The 18,700-nt window shown below is 49.1% G+C and overlaps 9 protein-coding genes across 9 annotated transcripts; 2 read left to right on the top strand and 7 right to left on the bottom strand.

The window, feature by feature from the left end:
• Positions 1-347: 347 nt before the first annotated feature.
• Positions 348-1,367, bottom strand: ABOM_001097 (electron transfer flavoprotein subunit beta/FixA family protein; the record flags this gene model as incomplete). Its single annotated transcript, XM_022528227.1, has 3 exons — positions 348-430; positions 492-1,140; positions 1,314-1,367. 3 exons carry the CDS (start codon positions 1,365-1,367, stop codon positions 348-350), a joined length of 786 nt encoding a protein of 261 aa, XP_022394027.1.
• A 456-nt stretch (positions 1,368-1,823) lies between these two features.
• On the bottom strand, positions 1,824-3,953 carry tah18 (NAPDH-dependent diflavin reductase; the record flags this gene model as incomplete). The annotated part of the gene is made up of 4 exons (XM_022528226.1): positions 1,824-3,327; positions 3,386-3,484; positions 3,548-3,723; positions 3,795-3,953. 4 exons carry the CDS (start codon positions 3,951-3,953, stop codon positions 1,824-1,826), a joined length of 1,938 nt encoding a protein of 645 aa, XP_022394028.1.
• Positions 3,954-5,061: 1,108 nt separating this feature from the next.
• On the bottom strand, positions 5,062-5,561 carry ABOM_001095 (uncharacterized protein; the record flags this gene model as incomplete). The annotated part of the gene is made up of 4 exons (XM_022528225.1): positions 5,062-5,188; positions 5,249-5,296; positions 5,349-5,422; positions 5,487-5,561. The coding sequence occupies 4 exons, from the start codon at positions 5,559-5,561 to the stop codon at positions 5,062-5,064; spliced, it is 324 nt and encodes a 107-aa protein (XP_022394029.1).
• Positions 5,562-6,833: 1,272 nt separating this feature from the next.
• ABOM_001094 (DNA-directed RNA polymerase III subunit C31) lies at positions 6,834-7,762 on the bottom strand (the record flags this gene model as incomplete). The annotated part of the gene is made up of 3 exons (XM_022528224.1): positions 6,834-7,219; positions 7,303-7,546; positions 7,655-7,762. 3 exons carry the CDS (start codon positions 7,760-7,762, stop codon positions 6,834-6,836), a joined length of 738 nt encoding a protein of 245 aa, XP_022394030.1.
• Positions 7,763-8,138: 376 nt separating this feature from the next.
• Positions 8,139-10,094, bottom strand: ABOM_001093 (uncharacterized protein; the record flags this gene model as incomplete). The annotated part of the gene is made up of 1 exon (XM_022528223.1): positions 8,139-10,094. One exon carries the CDS (start codon positions 10,092-10,094, stop codon positions 8,139-8,141), a length of 1,956 nt encoding a protein of 651 aa, XP_022394031.1.
• Positions 10,095-10,342: 248 nt separating this feature from the next.
• ABOM_001092 (COP9 signalosome complex subunit 6) lies at positions 10,343-11,649 on the top strand (the record flags this gene model as incomplete). Its single annotated transcript, XM_022528222.1, has 4 exons — positions 10,343-10,613; positions 10,675-10,881; positions 10,932-11,156; positions 11,216-11,649. The coding sequence occupies 4 exons, from the start codon at positions 10,343-10,345 to the stop codon at positions 11,647-11,649; spliced, it is 1,137 nt and encodes a 378-aa protein (XP_022394032.1).
• Positions 11,650-12,139: 490 nt separating this feature from the next.
• On the bottom strand, positions 12,140-14,073 carry ABOM_001091 (OSTA/TMEM184 family protein; the record flags this gene model as incomplete). Its single annotated transcript, XM_022528221.1, has 6 exons — positions 12,140-12,976; positions 13,032-13,181; positions 13,236-13,361; positions 13,439-13,736; positions 13,819-13,969; positions 14,031-14,073. The coding sequence occupies 6 exons, from the start codon at positions 14,071-14,073 to the stop codon at positions 12,140-12,142; spliced, it is 1,605 nt and encodes a 534-aa protein (XP_022394033.1).
• Positions 14,074-15,009: 936 nt separating this feature from the next.
• Positions 15,010-16,890, bottom strand: ABOM_001090 (SAP domain protein; the record flags this gene model as incomplete). Its single annotated transcript, XM_022528220.1, has 1 exon — positions 15,010-16,890. The coding sequence occupies one exon, from the start codon at positions 16,888-16,890 to the stop codon at positions 15,010-15,012; it is 1,881 nt and encodes a 626-aa protein (XP_022394034.1).
• Positions 16,891-17,736: 846 nt separating this feature from the next.
• ABOM_001089 (isocitrate lyase/PEP mutase family protein) lies at positions 17,737-18,576 on the top strand (the record flags this gene model as incomplete). Its single annotated transcript, XM_022528219.1, has 1 exon — positions 17,737-18,576. One exon carries the CDS (start codon positions 17,737-17,739, stop codon positions 18,574-18,576), a length of 840 nt encoding a protein of 279 aa, XP_022393919.1.
• Positions 18,577-18,700: the final 124 nt, after the last annotated feature.

Genomic DNA, 18,700 nt, shown 5'->3' with positions numbered 1-18,700 from the left:
ACCATTTTACTTTACTGGGGTACGGTCCGTTTAGCTTGGGGCTAGTGGGCCGCTAGAACGGCTTTGGAATTTATTCGCTAGAGATGATCTATCTTGGGTTCGTGTGTCGATATGTAAGGGTGGGTTGTCTTTTTGTTGGGAGGGAACTTCGTGGTGACGGGACATCACGAGGTCGGTTTATCTAGAATTTTTATGAAAGTCTGATCGGTGCAGTAGCGGATTCCGACATGTCAGGAAAATTATAATTTTTTACTAGGAAATTGAACTTGGTGAAATATGGAGGTCTACTGGCTCAGAGGTAGACGAAGTCTAGGCAATCATAAACATACACTAACCGACTATACGATTTACAGAGCACCCAGCTCCTTCAGCTTTCCGATCAATCCATCGACGTCCTCAACCTTACCGCCACCCTGGCGGGCCGGGGGTTCTGCACAAAAGTTAGTACACAGGCTTAGCCCTGACGCAAAGAAAGAAGATAGAGAACTCACCAGTGACCTTCAGCGTCTTCAACCGCTTCTTGTCCTCCACACCAAAGTCCGCCAGCGTCTTCTTCTCCAGCGGCTTCTTCTTGGCCTTCATGATGTTCGGCAGAGTAGCATACCTCGGCTCGTTGAGTCGCAAATCGGTAGTAATGATGAGAGGCAACTTAGCCCGAAGAGTCTCAACACCGCCATCAACTTCGTGAGTGACCTCCACCGTTCCCTGGTCGTCCTTGATATCCACCTTGCTAGCCTGCGTTGCCTGAGGCCAGCCCAACAGGCCCGCGAGCATCTGACCGGTTTGACCCTGGTCACCATCGATAGCCTGCTTCCCGAGCAGCACTAGGTTGATGTTCTCCTTGTTCACAACCTCCTTCAGCATCTTCGCGATGGTAAGAGGCTCCAGGCCCCCATCGTTGGAGTCGGGGACGTCGACGTGGAACGCGCGGTCGGCGCCCATGGCCATCGCCGTGCGGAGGGTGTCAGCGCATTTGGCTCCGCCCGCGGAGAGAGCGAGAATGTTCTCGACTTTAAGGGGACCCTTGCGCTCACGGAGACGGACGGCCTCCTCGATCGAGAGTTCGTCGAACGGGTTGAGCGAGTGCTTGACGCCGGCGGTTTCGACGCCAGTCTGGGCCTTGTTGATACGGGGTTTGATCTATTTTATTTTATTTTTAGAATGTTAGTGTCTGACATCAGTTGTCACATTGGACTCGGTAGCATTGAAAAGACAGCGTGAGCGTAGACCCCTCCAGCATGCTGGTCGTGGGTTTGCGGCCGGAGGTGACTCTTTCACCGAAGACGGAGAGCACGAACGAACAAAAAACTCACCGCGTAGTCGATCACCCGCTTGACGGGTACCAAGATTCGCAAACCACTGGCCATTCTGGGCGATACTGTGAAGCTCTTTTAATCTGTCAAGCCAATGGAGGGCGAGAGCCGTTTGAGAGTAGAAAGTGAGGTAGAAGAGGGTAGTGAACTGAGGACCGATGCGTCGGAGCAGATCCGGGGCAGAACAGAAGCAGGTGACTTGACTTTCCAGGGCGGAGAGCTGCTGTTACGCCGACGCGGCCCGACACTCTCTTCCCTTTCCGCCTCAACCCCTCCGCTTCCAACCGAGGTTACGGCGACATTCCCAAGGCTTAAACGTACGAATGGATTGGAGGTCGAATTGTTCTTGGAGAGATATAGGACTACGGGAAATGGTTCATTCTCATTGTGCGTAGCTGTTTCTCTATTTTGTTCATTGAATCGTTGCCCTCGTTCGGTGGGGTCTATCCACCCACTCACACACTCTTCTCTATAGTCATGTCCATAGCATGTGATTCCTAGATCTATTTATTACCATGTCTCCTGCTTGTACCGCCCAGACTTCTCCATGCCAAGCAAATATTCTTCTGCCTCTTCTCTGCTGAATCGCTCTGCGTCGGTTGCCCCACCGTTCTGGAATGCCTCAACCAGTGCCTCCCGGACAGCTTGTGGCATCCGTCCTGACGAGCCGCACACATACACCGACCCAGCCATCTCATGCAAGAGTCTAAAGAATAGTCCAAAGTTATCCCGGATAACGTCCTGCACGTAGACCTTCTGTTTCTGGTCCCTGGAGAACGCCGCAAAGACCTCCAATCTAATCATCTTACTAAGCTGCTGCCACTCTTCGTCAAAGTAGAAATCGGCATTGCGGTTACGCCCTCCAAAGAGAAGAATGGTAGGCCCAATGGTCGGCTCAGCCCCACCATTCTCCTCCTTATACGCCTTGACAAAGGCAGCTTTCTCCCAAATCATAGACCGCAACGGCGCGACTCCGGTGCCCGGACCAACCAAAACCGTTGGTCCGGACAATTGACCTAACGACGAATTCAGGCCTCCGCGCTGCAGGTGGACTTTTAGGGTACTCCCCGGTTGGAGTGCCGAGATATACTTTGTGCAGACACCCTCTCTGATTCTCTTGATTATGGTCTTGTATTTGACGATGGCGATCAACAGTTCGAACTTGGCCCCGCCTTCGGGTGTCCGCTTTAGTTCGCCTCCGCTAGCAATGCTGAATTGTCGCCCTCTGAGAACGGGGAAGACCGACGTGGCATGCTGCCATGGGATCTTCACCGTATCGAACTCGTGTAAAACCTCCAAGATACTGCGTCTCGGTCGTGAGGTATAATCCCAGAGCTCGTCCAGGAATTCGGGGTTAGTAAATTCAAGTAGTCGCTCCTTCTGCATATCATCGTTGGTGTAATGAGATATCTCCGAGAAGAATCTCCGGCGAGGGATGGCTCGGATATCTAAGTAGTCCGTGATGAGTGCGCGTAGCGTCAGCTTCGGATACGACTCCAGGTTAGGGATGGGTGGTAAAGGTAGGTCTTCGACGGAGTGCTGGCTATTAGCAGGGATCAGCGAGATCAACTGATCGGCCTGTTCTTCCCAGCCCATCATCTGAATCAGGGCTTGGACGTCCTCAGTGAAGTTCTTTGGCATAATGGAGATCATGTCGCCGGGGACATAGGTGACGGAGTCGGGGACCGTCAGGGAGACGTGTCGTACATCTTGCCAGTGCTTTGGGGGTGTCACCCTTTTATTTTGGATTAGTGTCGCAGTCAGTGTATCTGGGATTGGGCGGTGGTCATGCTCTAGTCGGGACTTTGAATCCTCGACTGAAGTACTCTGAATCCCTGTTCCTTGAGCAGCTGGCTCCGCGCTGGAGCCTGGAGTTTGATCCTGTAATTGCAGCACCCATTTCGGTGGTAATTGAACATCATCCGGTATCGGATCCTCTCCTTCAGGAAGAGGGCAAGTGTCCAGCAAGTGCTTGCGGAAATCCGTTATCCAAGGAATAAATGTTCCTTCCAGTCTGTAAGATCATCAATACGACGGTTTAGAAAACATAGGGTAGTTGAATATCGACCTACCCTTCAGGATGCTGTTGATCCGCCTCTCCACTAAGATAGGCTTCACTTGCGCCCAACTGAACCAATCTCTTACACAGCTTGCGCGAAGCCCAATTGAACCTTTCCACACGTTAGGAACCAAATCAAACCCAAACGGCCACCACCGACAGAAACGTAACTCACTTAGGATAAGAACTATCGCCCAGCCCAAACGACGTAAAACTAACGCCCTGCAAAAACGTCGGCGGAAGCCTCTTTAAAAGCAAAGATCTCCAAAACGTCCGTGCATTAGCAGGTAGATCACCTTGCCCCGTCGTCGAGATCGCAAAGACAACAATAGTATACGAGCTCAATGTCTCCTGGATACCACCATTAGCCCTGACTCTATTTGACCGCCCTGGCTATAGATGGGAGGGGGGGAAGACCGCACTGGTTTGACATGGTTCATCTCCAAAACCTGAGTCATGAAATGTAGGCGCTCAGCCAGAGATCCTAGCTCTTCGGCCACCTCTTGGGCATTGCCGGTTTCCGAGCCATACAGAATGAGAGCGGACCGCTTACGAGGTCCTGGGCCCTGATCCTTGCTCATCATGCAGGTGCTTTTACCGCGCTGCTTCGTCTTGTTCTTGGGGTTTGATAACCCCTCCTTTTTTGCGGTTTTCGCTGGCGGGACGGAATGACGTCAGGCCGAAGTCGCTACATTATTTATGGATTTTCATAAAAAGCGGATTATGTGATTATGTATTACTTGTGTACTCTTACCCATTTCTATACTATGCTCCATAACCATGGCATGGCCATCAAAAACTGATGCACAACACCATCAACTACTAAGAGCGAGATCAGTGTAAGAACTTCATGGCTAGTTAGTCCTTGAGCTAATCAATTTCGTCCGCTTGTTCAAGTATTCCTGATGTAAAAAACCTTTTGGATCATCTGCTCAGCATCCTCCCACATCTCATATTCAACGGTTCCCCCATTTCTAGCTGGTCTAAGAAACTAACATTTGGCTGGAATTTACTACGCTTCTCTCTTTCTATGCTTGGAGCTTCATATAAGTACGGGAAGAGGAGAGCAAACCTAGAAAGTGGAAAGGACTACGAGTAGTACGCATAAAATACTACGGAATTTTATGAATTGTTGAGAATAAGCCTGAAAACAGTGTCTTGAATGCTTTTTGGAGAGGAGTATAAGCCTGTTGCTTATTATTATGATACTTGTTTTTCTTGAGGTAATATATACTTCGAGACACTCTGAGGCAGCGTCTTTCCCAGGATGATGTTTCTCCGAGTTGTATATATCTACTTCTAAGATACGCTGTAGGCGTTTATTGTACAAACCTTGGAATGAACAAATGAAAAGCACTTGGTAGATAGGTCTCATGCTGAGGTGAAGATAATTATCTTATAAAAGCTTTCTATTAGTTACCAATAGTCTACAAAAGCATAACACTTGGAAGAGTCACTTGAGCATTGATAGTGCGTGCGAGTTACAAGATACAAAAGACCAGTGGGATAAAATATTAAGACCCCTTGCATTCGCACTAAGGCATAGGGAAACCTAAAAGATGGACAAAACCTATACCAGGGCCGGATTACTTTGACTAAGTCACAAATGCCTCATATCTTTTGTCCAGTTGCAGGCCCGTCTCCAGCAGTACCCACTCAATCGAACAAGAATATCCCCTTTTTGTTTATTTACCACACGTACTTCACCCAGGCACCGCTCGGCTCGTAGCAGTAGATATAATCAAGTTGTCGGGGTGGGATGATGACATTTGAGCCCCTCTTAGCCTGATAGTCGGGAGGGTGGTTAGGGTGATGGCTAAAACATAGTATAAGTAAACAATCCAAACAGAAGAATGTACTATAGGTGTAAACTTACCGCCACAAAACACAGTTAGCTGTATTTTGGAGATCAGTCAACACTCCTCTGTAAGACCAAATCGTTAGTATACAGAAACACAGTAGATATGAGAACTTACGGATGCTCTAATTTTACGAGCTTTTCCGCTTCGATCTCCTCCGTGTAGAACTCGCCATTGGAGGTATAGGCAAGCTAGTCAATAGAGAGTCAGCTCTGAGAGCAAAGATGAGACGTGATAGGGGAGGTTGATTTATACTTTAACCGTTTCTCCAAGAACAGCGGAAGCGTAGAGCGCAACGGTGGTTGCGATGAGCGACTTGGTGATCTGCATGTCGAGTATTGCTGTATTAGAATTAGATATTATTAGAGAAGAATGGGACGGTTGAGTTGAGAAGTGAGTAACGACGATTGAAGAGCACTGTAGCCCTTAAATATCTTCTTCTTAACATGATCTTCCCAGTCAAGTCGCCTATTGTGATATCATCAAGATAGTAAAGTTTAATGGGTTTCCGTTTGCATTCATGATATCCTACTTTCGGAGAACCCAAGGTCCAGGCCTTGTATAAATCCCATTGAGCTTGTCAAAATATCCAATGTCGACATCACAATAACAAGGTCTATACAATGACGTGAAGACAGTTGGACTCCATGGTGGTACTGGGCAATCAAGGATCATATACACACCAATAAAGTTTATTTACTATCTGGCCAGACTTGGTCAGTTGGAGTAGGCTTTGAGTTTTGGTCAAATAGGATGAGGTTACATTGACAGCACCGTTCCAGCTCCGATGTTATCTGTCATGGACTCGTGGTGGAGCTGAGGAGCCCGATCCACAAAAGTTATACCAAAATAACCTTTTTATTCCATCGGAGCTTGTTTATACCCATTTGCCACGGCGTAATCGATTCCACGGTGCAAAATGGCCAGAGCTGAACATCTCATGCATGATGCGTCGCACGGTCCCGGGGCTTCGTCCGAAGACTCTATAATCAGTCAGTTAGCTTGGTTAGAGGCGAACTTGGTGACGGGATCTACGGATTGTTGGCGACGATTAGGTGACCACATAGGTTTGAGGGCAATCCAATACTATCCATGAAGTACTAGTCCGAGGTTGGTCTATCAAGTAAGTGTACTCAATAATATAGTGCGAACGAGGTGAGCTGGTAACAAAGGCACTATTGGAGTAACATTCTGTATCGATGATGAATAACGTGAATAAGTATATGAATGAGCATCCATGCATATTCCTATTCCTTCCTATCCTGGCTATGTTTTTTGTGATGTCCTGGATATACTCGCATGGATATATGGAGTCACGTGGCACCTTTTCTAGTATGCGATAGTCCTAGAATATTAGTATATGCTTACCTTTGACAACCTATATTATATATAGCATGGCAGAATAAGGAGCACGAAATTATGTCAGGTCATAATCCAATGTCCATAAACATCACTCAGAAGAAAACCAGCATGCAATCCCGCTCCATCATGCAAATGCACATACACACACATATATGATATATCAAAACACCGCTTATAGAAAAGAAACCACATTCGAAAGAAAGAAAAGGGTATCTCAGAAAGTGCAAGCGCTCTCCCGCTTTAATAAGTATCCTCATCACCGCCACCGCCACCATCCCCGAATCCATCGTCCCCATATTCATCATCACCGCCATCAAAGTACTGCTCAGCGTTGTAGTCGCCACCCATCTCATCATCGTCATCCTCAAAGTCATCGTCCATAATCTCCTCCTCACCCTGCTCATCATCCGGTTCCAGGAGATCATCATTCTCCCCACCCTCATCATCCTCATCGCCTGTCTTCCGCCGCTTCCCGATATCTTCCTCTTCCTCTTCATCATCATCCTCGAATCCACGCTTAAGCGGCGGCCGCACCATCCGCGCAACGAACCCATCCACCGCCGCACCGGCCTTGAAGTTCGGCTGAATGACCTCCCAAAGATCGTCGCGGGGGAAGTACTTCATAACTAATTCAAGCATCATTAGCAACCACTCTCACCCTCCTTCATTTATACTTTGAAGGAAAGCAAAAAAGGGAAAAGAAACTCACTATAAGGCCGCCCACTCAATTTCGGAATAGCCCTCTTCTTCTTCTGATACTTCCCCGAATAAGACTGCATACCGTGAAACGGATCGAAATGCTGTCTCGCCGCCTTCGTTTTCCTGCCCGACAACCCCGGATCAAGAACAGAGTAGTAGGGACCGTCGTGGATCTGCTCGCGAAGAGCCCGGTACAGATCGACTTGCTTTTGTTCGCGCTCGTTTAGGGATCGGGCTTGCGGGACGGCGTATTTCTGGGAAATAGAAGAAAGGTCCGTATAAGCATCTTGCCCTCCTTCTTGTTCTCTTGTAGTGGCTTTGTTTGCACTTCAGTTGTGCAAGGACAAGTTAGAGGGACCTACAGGGTAGAGGGGTGTAGGCGCAGTGTCTGGTTCCCCGTTTGGGTCATTGTCCCAGGTAAATTCTGCGCCGGGCAGCTTTCTGCCCTTTTTCGCTCCGAATCGGGACATGGGTGAAACTTTAAAGGCGAAGCCGTGTTATAGATATGCTGGAATGCCCTGGGTGTTCGAAATGATATTCTGGAGTCAAGGTTTCTTTTGCGGCAGAAATGATGGATGAGGAGTAGTTTGCGGCGATCAGAAAAAAAGTTACGGCGGAGACTCGACTCACCGCCTTCCCGGATGGGTCTCCAGAGGGCAATCAGGGCTTACGAGATATAACCCTATCGTTATTCAAGTGAATTGAAGGATAAGTAGCGGGATATAGTTATGCTCAAATTGATTATAATCTTAATTGGTAGGCTTTGGTGTAGTAATGAGAAGAACTCTTCCGAGCGCTGGCATAGCGGTACAGTTCTGGTGATGCATCGCTTGGGCAATACAGACTTTATAGTCCAACGGTCTCAACTTGGCTTCCACCCTGTGTTACTGGTCCCCATGGTCCTTCGCTTACCCTCTGCTGCAGTGTGCGCATGATATCTTCGAATCCTGCTATCTCACCGCCCGTTTCTTTGAGATGATCGTGCAGCGCCACTAGCACCTCATATTTCGCTGTTGCAACTTTCCAAACTGCGTTTTGTGAATCACCTGCGCCACCCGCAACAAACTCGGCATACGAGCGGGGTGCCTTGAAAAGATAAGGTAAAAGGACAGTCAAAGCCGGTGGGGTGAGAGCTGCCCAGGCCCCCGATGAAGGAAGGACTCCTTGAGAAGCTGGGGATAGACTGCCCAACCCCTGTTCAGAGGGAAGCTGGTACCGGGATGTGCCTGGAACAGAAGAAGTCACTTCCCTGGAGAGCTTCTCCCAGTTCGCTGTGATAGTAGCTCTCATGAAGGAGATAGCTGCTAGAGAGACGTCCTTCATGGCCAAAATGTCAGCTGCAGCGACGACATCCGTCCAGAAAGTGCTGTGCTGGTTCAAGTACATAAAGTAGAGTATCCGAGCTGCTGCTGCCTCTTTATGCCAATCTGTGGCTGTCTGACCAGATGTATTGAGCTCCATTGTATCGGCAAGGTATAGTTTCGAAGGGCCATGAAGAATTTTGCTCAATACATCTAATGCCTCCTTGTTGGGTGGGCTCGTGGGAAGAGCAAGAACAGCGTTTAAACCCTGTTTAGTAGCTTCCACAAGCAAAACTCGGGGAATGCAGGAAAGCACATTGAGTTGACCGCTTGGAACAGGCCCATGTGCCCACTGAGCGGATGAGATCGTCACCGATGCGGAAATCCGTGATAGAATTCGATCTAATAGATGTTTGGGGTTCTGTAGAAAATGATTAGGATACAACTCCGCATACTGCGCAACGTAAGCCATGATTGGACCACATAGATAGTTCAGATCCACAGGATCCAACTTCGACTCATCCAAGTAGTAGCCCAGAAGAGAGGAATGTATATCGTGCGAAATAAGGAAGTCAAGAGCGGGGGACGAGAAGGTAGATGCTGCTTGGACAAAGGACCGAGCAGTAAGGCTCGGGGCTTGGATCTCGAGGAGGTCATGGAAGAAGTTCAACAAAGTCATATGCATTAAAACATCAGTTTTGTCGACCATTTCACAAGCCGCGAACTGCAGAAGGCTGCTACTATTGTATCTAGTCTCAATATCCGGTATTTGTGAGCTTGAGATAATGTCCCAGCGCAGGTTGCCAGCCTTCGTAAGAAAGCCCATCAGACGGCCTTGGGCTACGGTTTTGTCGCGTTTCGAAAGGCTTCCAGGGCCGTTCTCGGTGAGACTGCACATTGAAAATAAGCGTCCGTAAACGTCTCTGTCCGTGAAAATCCTTCTCCACACGAGACCCTGCCCGCCAGTAGCCTCTTGGCCTTCATTGGCACCTTCCCCATTCTCTAGAGGACTTGTCAGATCAACTTCTAGCAGTGCCCAGATAGCATCGAAAGCAGCCTGAGCGACCGCAGTTGAAGAAGTCGAGAGCCAGAGTTCCACCAAGGAAGCAACCAGCTCGGAGTCGCCGGCAACTATGGCGGCGTCGCTGGGCGTCTGCCCCGCCTTGCTCAGTAAAGCTAAAGCTAGTGAATTGATAGGTGGCGACGGTGCCTTGAAGCCCGCAATGAAATCGATCGGAGGATCAACCGAACAGAGATCAGTAAAGCTAGTATATGCTGTAGCCTTGATAGCAAGAGAAGTGATAGGGGTGGGATCCTCTTGGAGCACAGGGAGCAGCTGTGAGATCAGCGGCAAGAGAGTTGCAGGGACACTGCTGTCCGTACTCTCTGTAAGCTGTAGCTTCAATTTGTCAATGATGGGAATGTCTAAGCGGACAGAGGGGTCGCGTTGAACTTGTTGCAGGTGAAGTTTCACCTCATCATACGTCGACGGTACTGCCATTTTGTCTGAAATATTTGACTCACTAGCGACCCTCTCCCACAGCTGATGGATAGACAGAAGATGGTTGCTCAGGAACGCCGCAGCTATCCTTTGTGATAGTGGGGAAGCTCCATGCAAACACAACAAACAGCGACGATAGCTCCGCACTCTCCATGCTTTAGTTCCTTTGCCAGTCAACCTCCAACTATCTACAGTTCCAAGAAAAGCCATTTTGTTTTCCCCTCAGTTGTTTCTCGCCGACTTCCAAGATGACAGAACAATTAAGTTCACTCGTATCCCAAAAGTCATCCGACTCGGGCCTCCATATTCAACTTCACCCTTTGATCCTCCTCACAATCTCGGACCACATTACTAGACATGCCGCAAGATCGCAGCAAGGCCCAATCCTCGGAGCTCTGCTCGGGCAACAAAACGGGCGCGAGATAACACTAGAGCACGCTTTCGAATGTATTGTGGAAGAAGGTCCAAACGGCGAGCCCCAACTACCAAATGAATGGTTTAATGAACGAGTCAAACAATGTAAGGCCAGCATACGTCACACTCCCATCGGATCTACGCAGGCTGACAACGAATGCCATAGTCAAGGATGTACTTAAAGTCCCCGCCCTTGATATTGTCGGATGGTGGTCAACGGCTCCCCCATCCGGTCCAGACGCAACTCATCTCCCGATTCATCGCCAAATCCTCCAAGATTATAACGAATCCGCAGTATTTCTCGCATTCCACCCCTCTCAAGTGAAGGGCGCGTCAGCAAACGGCGGTAAACTACCATTAACAGTCTACGAGAGTGTGTATGAGGCGAAAATGCCACAGAAAGCGAGAAAACGATGCAAGTAGATGGCGAGGAACAGTCGTTGAGCATACGATTCCGGGAACTTCCATATTTCGTCGAAACCGGGGAGGCCGAGATGATTGGTATCGATACTGTCGCTAGAACTGCGAGGAATGCAGCCGTTGAAGGCCCGAGCGCACTCTCCGCAGCAAAAGAGGTGCTGAAGAAGAAAACCGACAACAAGGAACAGTCGGCAGATACTGTGGTGCTCTCACCAGAGGAAGAAGAGCGTGAGTTTATCTCGTGCGCTGAACCAACGGCCAATCACTAATATGATATACCCTCGCAGTGATCGCCAGTCTCAACACCCGACTCAATGCCATCCGGACACTAGAATCCCGAATCTCGTTGATAAAATCATACGTTGCTAGTATATCTCCAACATCTAAAGGTGGTAACCAAGATAAAACAACACCATCCACGGCGACTCTATCTCACCCGATCCTCCGCAATATCAACTCCCTCCTCTCACACTTATCCCTCCTCTCTCCTCAAGAGCAGAGTGCATTCTCAGCTGAGGTCCTCGCTCAGAGCAACGATGTTCATCTAGTCGCACTGCTCGGCCAACTGAGCAGCAGCATCAACAGCATGCGCGAGCTAGGAAAGAGGACCGCTATTCTAAACAATGTAAGAAGAACTAATGCGTCCCGAAAGACACAAATGTCCCTGCAGAGCCGGTTCGAGGAAGAACTTTTCGCCCGTGATGATATTGCCCACGGATAAGCGATGGCTAGACTTAGAATAAGGCTGTTGGCCTTAGGGCTTATGATGATTATCAACTCAATTCCTAGGTAGTTTATAGTGGCGGCGTTTGGTCTTATTAGAACAGCATATCATGAGGAATGAAGACAATATCTTACGAGGTAGATTTCTATTTTCCTGTACGCCTTTCTTCCGAATGTAGAGGTTAGCATTATAGATAGCGGTCTGTCTATTGGACTCGTCTCCATTATATCCTCGAGGTATCTAGGTATAATCATGTACAATTGAATCTTGAAGCCAAAGAGTATCATATACAAAAAAAGGCCAAAAAGCCATGGTCGCGAGACTTTGTCCCATGGCCAAGTGTACTCCGTGGAAATGAAGCAAATAGTAAAACATAAATAGGGTATTTTGAACTTAAATCAAGCCATGCATGGAATCAACGCCAAACATGTGACTTCATTACACATGATATGAGATCAACACAGAGCGCTCAAAAGCCTACTGTTGGCTACACATCCCGGGTTTCCCGGCCCCCTCCATGAGACGGAGGGTGATACGACTCAGGCATAGGCATCGGTGGTTGCTCCTGTAGGGCATCCGGTGGGTAAGGAGCGTTGTGATGAGTTGTGGGACTCGTATGGTGATGGTCAGATTCCGAGTCGGATGGGACAATATAAGGATTGCTGAAAGGATTATCATACGGCGAGTACGGGCGTGGTGAGTGGGTCGCTGGATCCAGTAAGGCCGAGCTGCTCATTCTATTGTGAGACGGGTAGTAGTGCCCATGATCAACATCGTCGTAGGATGGAGGATTCAATCCCGGATCGCCTTCAGGTCGCGCTGTTGGATTCGGCTGTGCATTTGAAAGGAGAATCTCCCCTTCCTCATCGGGAGTATAGCGCCCTTGTCGCCCACTATTCATCATCGCACCTGCGCCTTGGTAGGCTGTCGCATTGGTTTCACCAGCGCCATCAAGTCCAATCGCTTCGTTGTGAGTTCGATAGCTAGGGTCGAGCATTCGCTTCTTGCGACCAACGAAAAGCCAGCGCATGCTGCGGCTAACAGCCTTCACGAGGTCCCAAGGATTAAGACAGTCGACAAGGGCCTTCATGCCCCAACGGCCACCTTGGTAAGTTGCTTTGCCGTTTCCGTAGAAGTCGGTCACCTCGACTGCGGTATTTCCGATTGAGTAGGGTTTCCACGAGAAGGCCCATAGGTGCAGAACGGCAAAGATAGCCATCTCAATCGAGATAAGCAAATTGGGAAGTCCGACCTTGAGATCCTGTTCTGCCATCTTTTTAGTAGCCTTGATTGCCCCCGCGGAGAATAGGAAGCTAATGCATATCTGAATACCAAATTAGACAGTGTGGACGAGGGGCCGGCAAAAGGTATGCACTCACACTTTGCCAGAAAGAAAGGAAAATCACAAGTTTAATCGAAAGAATCTTCAAGAAAGGGCTGTACTGGCTAATGTCATCTTTGACCTGGATATAGAACTGAATCAGGCAGTACATTGCAATAGTGACGGCAACACACTCCACAGCTATGACCTGTTGAGCCTAATTAGCTTGGAATCAAAAGGCTACCAGTTTCTTGGCCCATACCCAGATGTGAGAAAATGCTGGATTAAGGGATTCCTCGCAGTATACATTGAAATGCTGCGTGATGACTGCGACGATAGTCATGAGGACACGCAGTAGGCAGTACTGAAAGACAGACACCCAAACGATCTAAGTGAAACGGCCTGGTTAGTATAGATAGCCCTATTCAAAAACCACCATCCATAAAGGTGCCGTAAGCGCCTTACATTGAACCAAGTCAATCCGCTTCGAGGGGTCCTCCATATCCCCCGCTCCCCGCCGCAACACCTTTTCAACCAGGTCAGTGGCCAGACCCATGGCTTTGGGTCGATTCCGCGAAAATATTCTTTCTGACTCCGCAAGTCTGGCGCAATGTAGTGGCAGAGTAGGGCGAAGAAAGCCGATATTGTGAACGCTTCGTAGCAATCGCCGATCACAGAGAAGTAAACGGAGTTTCTGTAGAAATAGATGCTGAGCCATGCGACGAGGGAATAAACCGGGACCATGAGGAGGATGCGAATAATACTATGCCACAAGAAATGCCGTTAGTGTCTACTATCACGAAAAACTAAGGGGAGGAGGGCGATAATAGAGATGTGGGCCATACTGTCGTTGCTCGATAGGTTTGCTGTAATGCGTCGCATGGCACATAATCAAGAAAAAGGAGACCCCTGCGGCTATGAGCGCGAAAACGCCGCCAACAATCTCGCAGAGACGGTGGAAGGTAATGCCGCCATTCCACAACTCTATCTCTTCAACTGTGGTTCGAATCTCCTGTTCAGCTGGTGATCTTGAAGGGGTCAGGAATTGAGAGCGTACTGGTTCCCTCTTCCAGTGTCGAGTTACACACTGGCCAGCCCATTTTAGTGCCAGATAGTGAGACCTGTAACAGAAAAATACAGGTCTCGGTTGGTTGGAGAAAGGAAAAGGTGGTGAGGAAGTTAGATCGGAACGAAGAATACTTTTTGAGATGTTTATCCGCGGGCAGCACCAGCAGGCAGCGCTATCTTATCCGCCCGTCGGTTTTGTTCCGAAGTGGCCGACCCCCTGGGCGCCTTGGGACTAAGGTTCTGTCTTCTTTGTCGGTTTCGCAACGTCACCGGGCGTTTATGTCGCGACAATGTCCCTGGGAGAAATGACAAGAATGTCGCATCGGGGATTTCATTCAGATAGTAGAAAGAGAAGGAAGGAACAACGCACGCCAACAAAAAAGAAAAATCATCGAGGGATCGGCAAGAACTAATCTATAGCCAGAAAACAAAGAGGACTGTCCACAGGGTTTGATCACTTGGCTCTCCGAAAATAGTTGTCCCTATTAGCCCTCATTTTCGGCCCTCAATGTGTGGAGCATACATCGTGGCGGTGATCATTCCCAAGAATTATTTTGGTATCAAACTGCGCCTCGGGACACGAAGGATTGGCTCCCAATCAAGAATGAGGCCCAGCAGGCACAAGAAACGCTAAGCTTTTCCCAAGCCCCGATGACTAAGGCTATATCAAGCCAATTCTCTTCAGAATGTACTAGTGCGTGAAGGACAAGATGGCAGGAGGATAATGGTGCAGGGAAACGAGAACGAGCATCCACAATTGTCATCATAATTTCTCCGTTTTTCTCAGTAATATACATTCCTAAAGCGCCCATCCGGCAGTTTTCAGCCCTATGTTGTACACGTCATAAACCCTAGCGAACATCACAAGAAAGTAAGCCATAGCCTGGTCAGATTGTTAATCCGAGAACAGAGCACATATGACACATGACATCATCACCGGTTCAAGAACTCAAGAACCTTCTTCTTCTTCAATGACGACCTTTTCGATCGCCCCTCCAGGAATCCCCAAAGCCACCTCGACCTCGCCCCCGACCACCTCGTCGCCGATTCCGACCGGCAAATTCAGGGCCATTGTCCACAAATACGTCGCCGTCCTCGAATGATATCCGGCGAGTTTCGTCGCCGCCGGGACGTGGAAACGATCCCTTTCGCAGCAGATCATCGAATCGGTCTAAACGTCGGTCCGCCACGTCGCGAGGGACCGGAAGATAGTACAGTTTAGGCTTGGTGGTAGTAGACATGAATAGCTCATCGAGTGGTTTGAACCCTTGTCCAGGTCGAGAACTGGACTCTGCTTGCGAAGGGCCACTAGGGCGTCGGTCTTTCTTCTCCATATCCGCTCGTGGACCCAATGGTGGGGGCCGAGAAAAGTCACCGGGCGCCGGTCCGCGGGCTGGACGGGATCCCGCATTCTTCGCGTCAATCTCCTCCAAGACAGCCTCCACTCCGTCGTCAGTTCGGTCGTACTTTACCTCCCAGCGAGCTGGAGGACCGCTACGACCACGAGAATTCTCTTCGGTATCAATCCATTGTTGCAACTTTGGTTCGGGGATGAAGTCCACAAACAAAGTTTTGCGGTTCCGCTCATTAGGCCAAACAGTGTTGTGAAGAGCAGCACGGGCACGAGACGCTGCTGTAACGTTTGTAAAGTTGACGAAACAATGTGTCTTGATGGAATCCAGGTAGAAATCAACAACGATGTCGGGATCAGGTGAAGCACCAGGGGGTGATGCAATATTAATAAGGTGACTTTTAAGAGCAGCTGGTTGAAGCGGGCGCATCAGACCACCCACATACAGTGCTGCTGTCGCAACATGCAAGGCCGGCTCAACTTCTGTATCTTCAGTTATTGTATCAGCGGGGGGAGATACAGGGCGGGTCTGTTCCGTCTCGCCAGCTGCAAAGAGGCCCTTGAAACGAACGTCTTGTTTCGGCGCAGTACTCTTCTTGCTTCGTGAGTTATCGGAGCTGGAAGGGGGATGTGAGGTATCACGAGGCACGGTAGCTTGTTCATCAGGTTGATTGACATTGACATGCTCTTCTGAAGTCTCTTGCGAGACTGGAACAGTTTCGTCCGGTTTGGTGACCCCATCGATATCCATCGCGCCGCTGTCCTCCGACAAGAGAACCTTGGGGGCTTCTGCTGGAAGCTTCGCCTTTTTGTTCGCCAGCGCCTCAGGTGTAGGAACAGGGCTTTGGCTGCGACGCTTCCTTTTTCGAAAATCTTCAATAAGCTCCTCGGCGGGGAGTGGTGTAGACACTCCAGTAGCCAATTCTGAGGGGGGTGCAGCAGCTGGCGCAACCTTTTCAGCAGACTCAGTCTGGCCTGTACTTTCTTCCTTTGTAGGTGTAGGTTCCTTCTCTTCCGCATTGCCGGGAGCCTGCTCAACCGGTTGCGTCGAGGTGTCAGTTTCAGGTTTGGCTTCTGCTAGTTCTGCCGGCTCCGATTTGAATGGTTGCTCCCGTTCCTTCTCAGTAGGCGCGTCGTCATCCTGTGTCACATCTGCAGTCTTCTGTTCGGCTTGCGTTTCACCAATATCAGTACCTGACACTTCTTGATCCTGCTGTTGTTCCTGCACTTGTTCTTCAGGCTCGGGGTTGTGTGACTCTGCGGCGGCATCCACGGGAGGCGGCGTAGGTTGTTTCTCCTCGGCGGGTTGTGATTCCTCAACAGCATTCTCTGTCGCGGTAGAATCTTCATTCACGGCTGGGCTCTCGTCTCCCTTAGCGTCTTCCTCCACGAGTCTGTCAATAAATTGCTGTTTGACCCTGAGGCCAGTCTGCGCAATGCCGCGCCGCTTCAGTTCCGCCTTCAGTTCAGTCACTTTCCATGTCGAGTAATCGGTCATATTGGCGGATATCGCGCGCGGTTAAGAATGGGGTCATGTAAAATAACAGGTAAGGATATATTCACGGAGCGGATGTCCTGTGGATTGTCAGAGCCATAGTAGTTTGCGATGCGATTGCCCCTGCGGTCGGACTCCAGGCCGAGTTGGGTGTTTCAAAGCTTTGGGCGGAATGATGTAGCGCGCTAACCAGATACGGATTAATGTCATCAATGACCATTTCCTTCGGGTTTAGCGCCTTTCCAGATTGACTTCGAATATGCTTCCATTCTGTTAGTTCTTTAAACGAACGATACGCCCCGTTGATCAGGTATGTTCTGCTTAGATAGTTACCAATAGATCAAAAATGATTGTTGAGACTATCTATCTTCCTACTTGTTTTTCTCTATTCATACCGATAGTCTTATTCACCCCCATATTGAAATATCAAGACAATCAAAATATATCTTGATACCAGTCGCAATATTTCATTTGATGCAAACCTAAGCAACTATGCAACTACTGATGCTTGGGATCCGTTAAATAACCCCAAGTCGGTAGAAAGTGGCATTCATTAACCTTGCAACGAATCTCTGAAACTACAGAATATTTCTTGCAGCACTAAGTAAGGGAATACGGGAATCCTGATGCATCACTTCACTGTGATTGGTTACTTCGAGAGCAACAATCATGTATATACTACTAGTACTGCTTCGTACTAAAGCCTGAGTACGAGCAGTGACTCAACTCACCTATTATAAAACCACCCATCATCTTCAGGTCTAATTTCCTTATCTCAATTATACTAAATCTGCTATTCCTGTTTACCTTCAAATCTAACCCTTCCCCCCAACAACTAGTACTCTAACCATGGCAATCAAAACCGCCCAAAACAACCAAGCCATCCACTTCCGCAACCTCCACGCCCCAGGCCACCCAATCCTCCTCACAAACGTCTATGACGCAGCAACAGCCTCTTTAATCGCAAACCACCCCTCCACAAAAGCAATCGCAACCGCAAGCTACGCCATCGCCGCCTCCCAAGGTATCCCCGATGACGCTCTAACCCTACCGCGAAACATAGCCTCTGTTCGCTCCATAGCAGCTATCTTAAAGCCCAACACACTTCCAGACAACAAAGACTCGGCTGAAAACACAACAACGCTTCCCCTAACAGTCGACGTCCAAGACGGCTATGCCGACGTCGCCGAAACGATCAGGGAGGTCATCAGTCTGGGCGCAGTCGGATGCAACATTGAAGATCTAGATGGTGCTACGGGACAGTTACGACCTTTGTCGGAGGCCGTGGCGCGGATTGAACTGGCGGTTCGGACTGCTGCGGAGCTCGGCGTTCCTGATTTTGTGGTCAATGCGAGGACAGATGTCCTGGCGGATAACCCCGGTGGCAAACCGGGAAGTATTCAAAATGCTATTGAGAGGGGGCGGGCTTTTTTGAAGGCCGGGGCTTGTACTGTGTTTGTTTGGGGTGGGGCGGGTGGAAGGGGAGTGTCGAAGGAGGAGATTAAGGAGTTGGTTGTCGCTTTTCAGGGGAGATTGAATGTGAAGCTGGTGCTGCGAGATGGGTTTTTGACAGTACCGGAGGTGAAGGAGCTGGGTGTCGCGAGGATTAGTTTGGGGCCGGAGCTGTATCGAGCTGCGATGAGCGGGTTTATGCAGAAGGCGGATGGGGTGTTGGCTTCGTATAGTTGAGCATTATATCAAGGGTGTTTGTTTAGTGTACGAACTCCTTTCATTTGAACCGTGTACATTCAAAGGGAAGAGAGATACGAGAGTATAAGCCAGAAATGATAAGTAGAATGCGGCATTGTTAGGT

Source organism: Aspergillus bombycis, assembly GCF_001792695.1.
Source record: "Aspergillus bombycis strain NRRL26010 chromosome Unknown contig00004, whole genome shotgun sequence".
Taxonomy (NCBI): domain Eukaryota; kingdom Fungi; phylum Ascomycota; class Eurotiomycetes; order Eurotiales; family Aspergillaceae; genus Aspergillus; species Aspergillus bombycis.
Note: the sequence above shows the minus strand (reverse complement) of the source record. Positions and strands in the feature narration are given on the sequence as shown.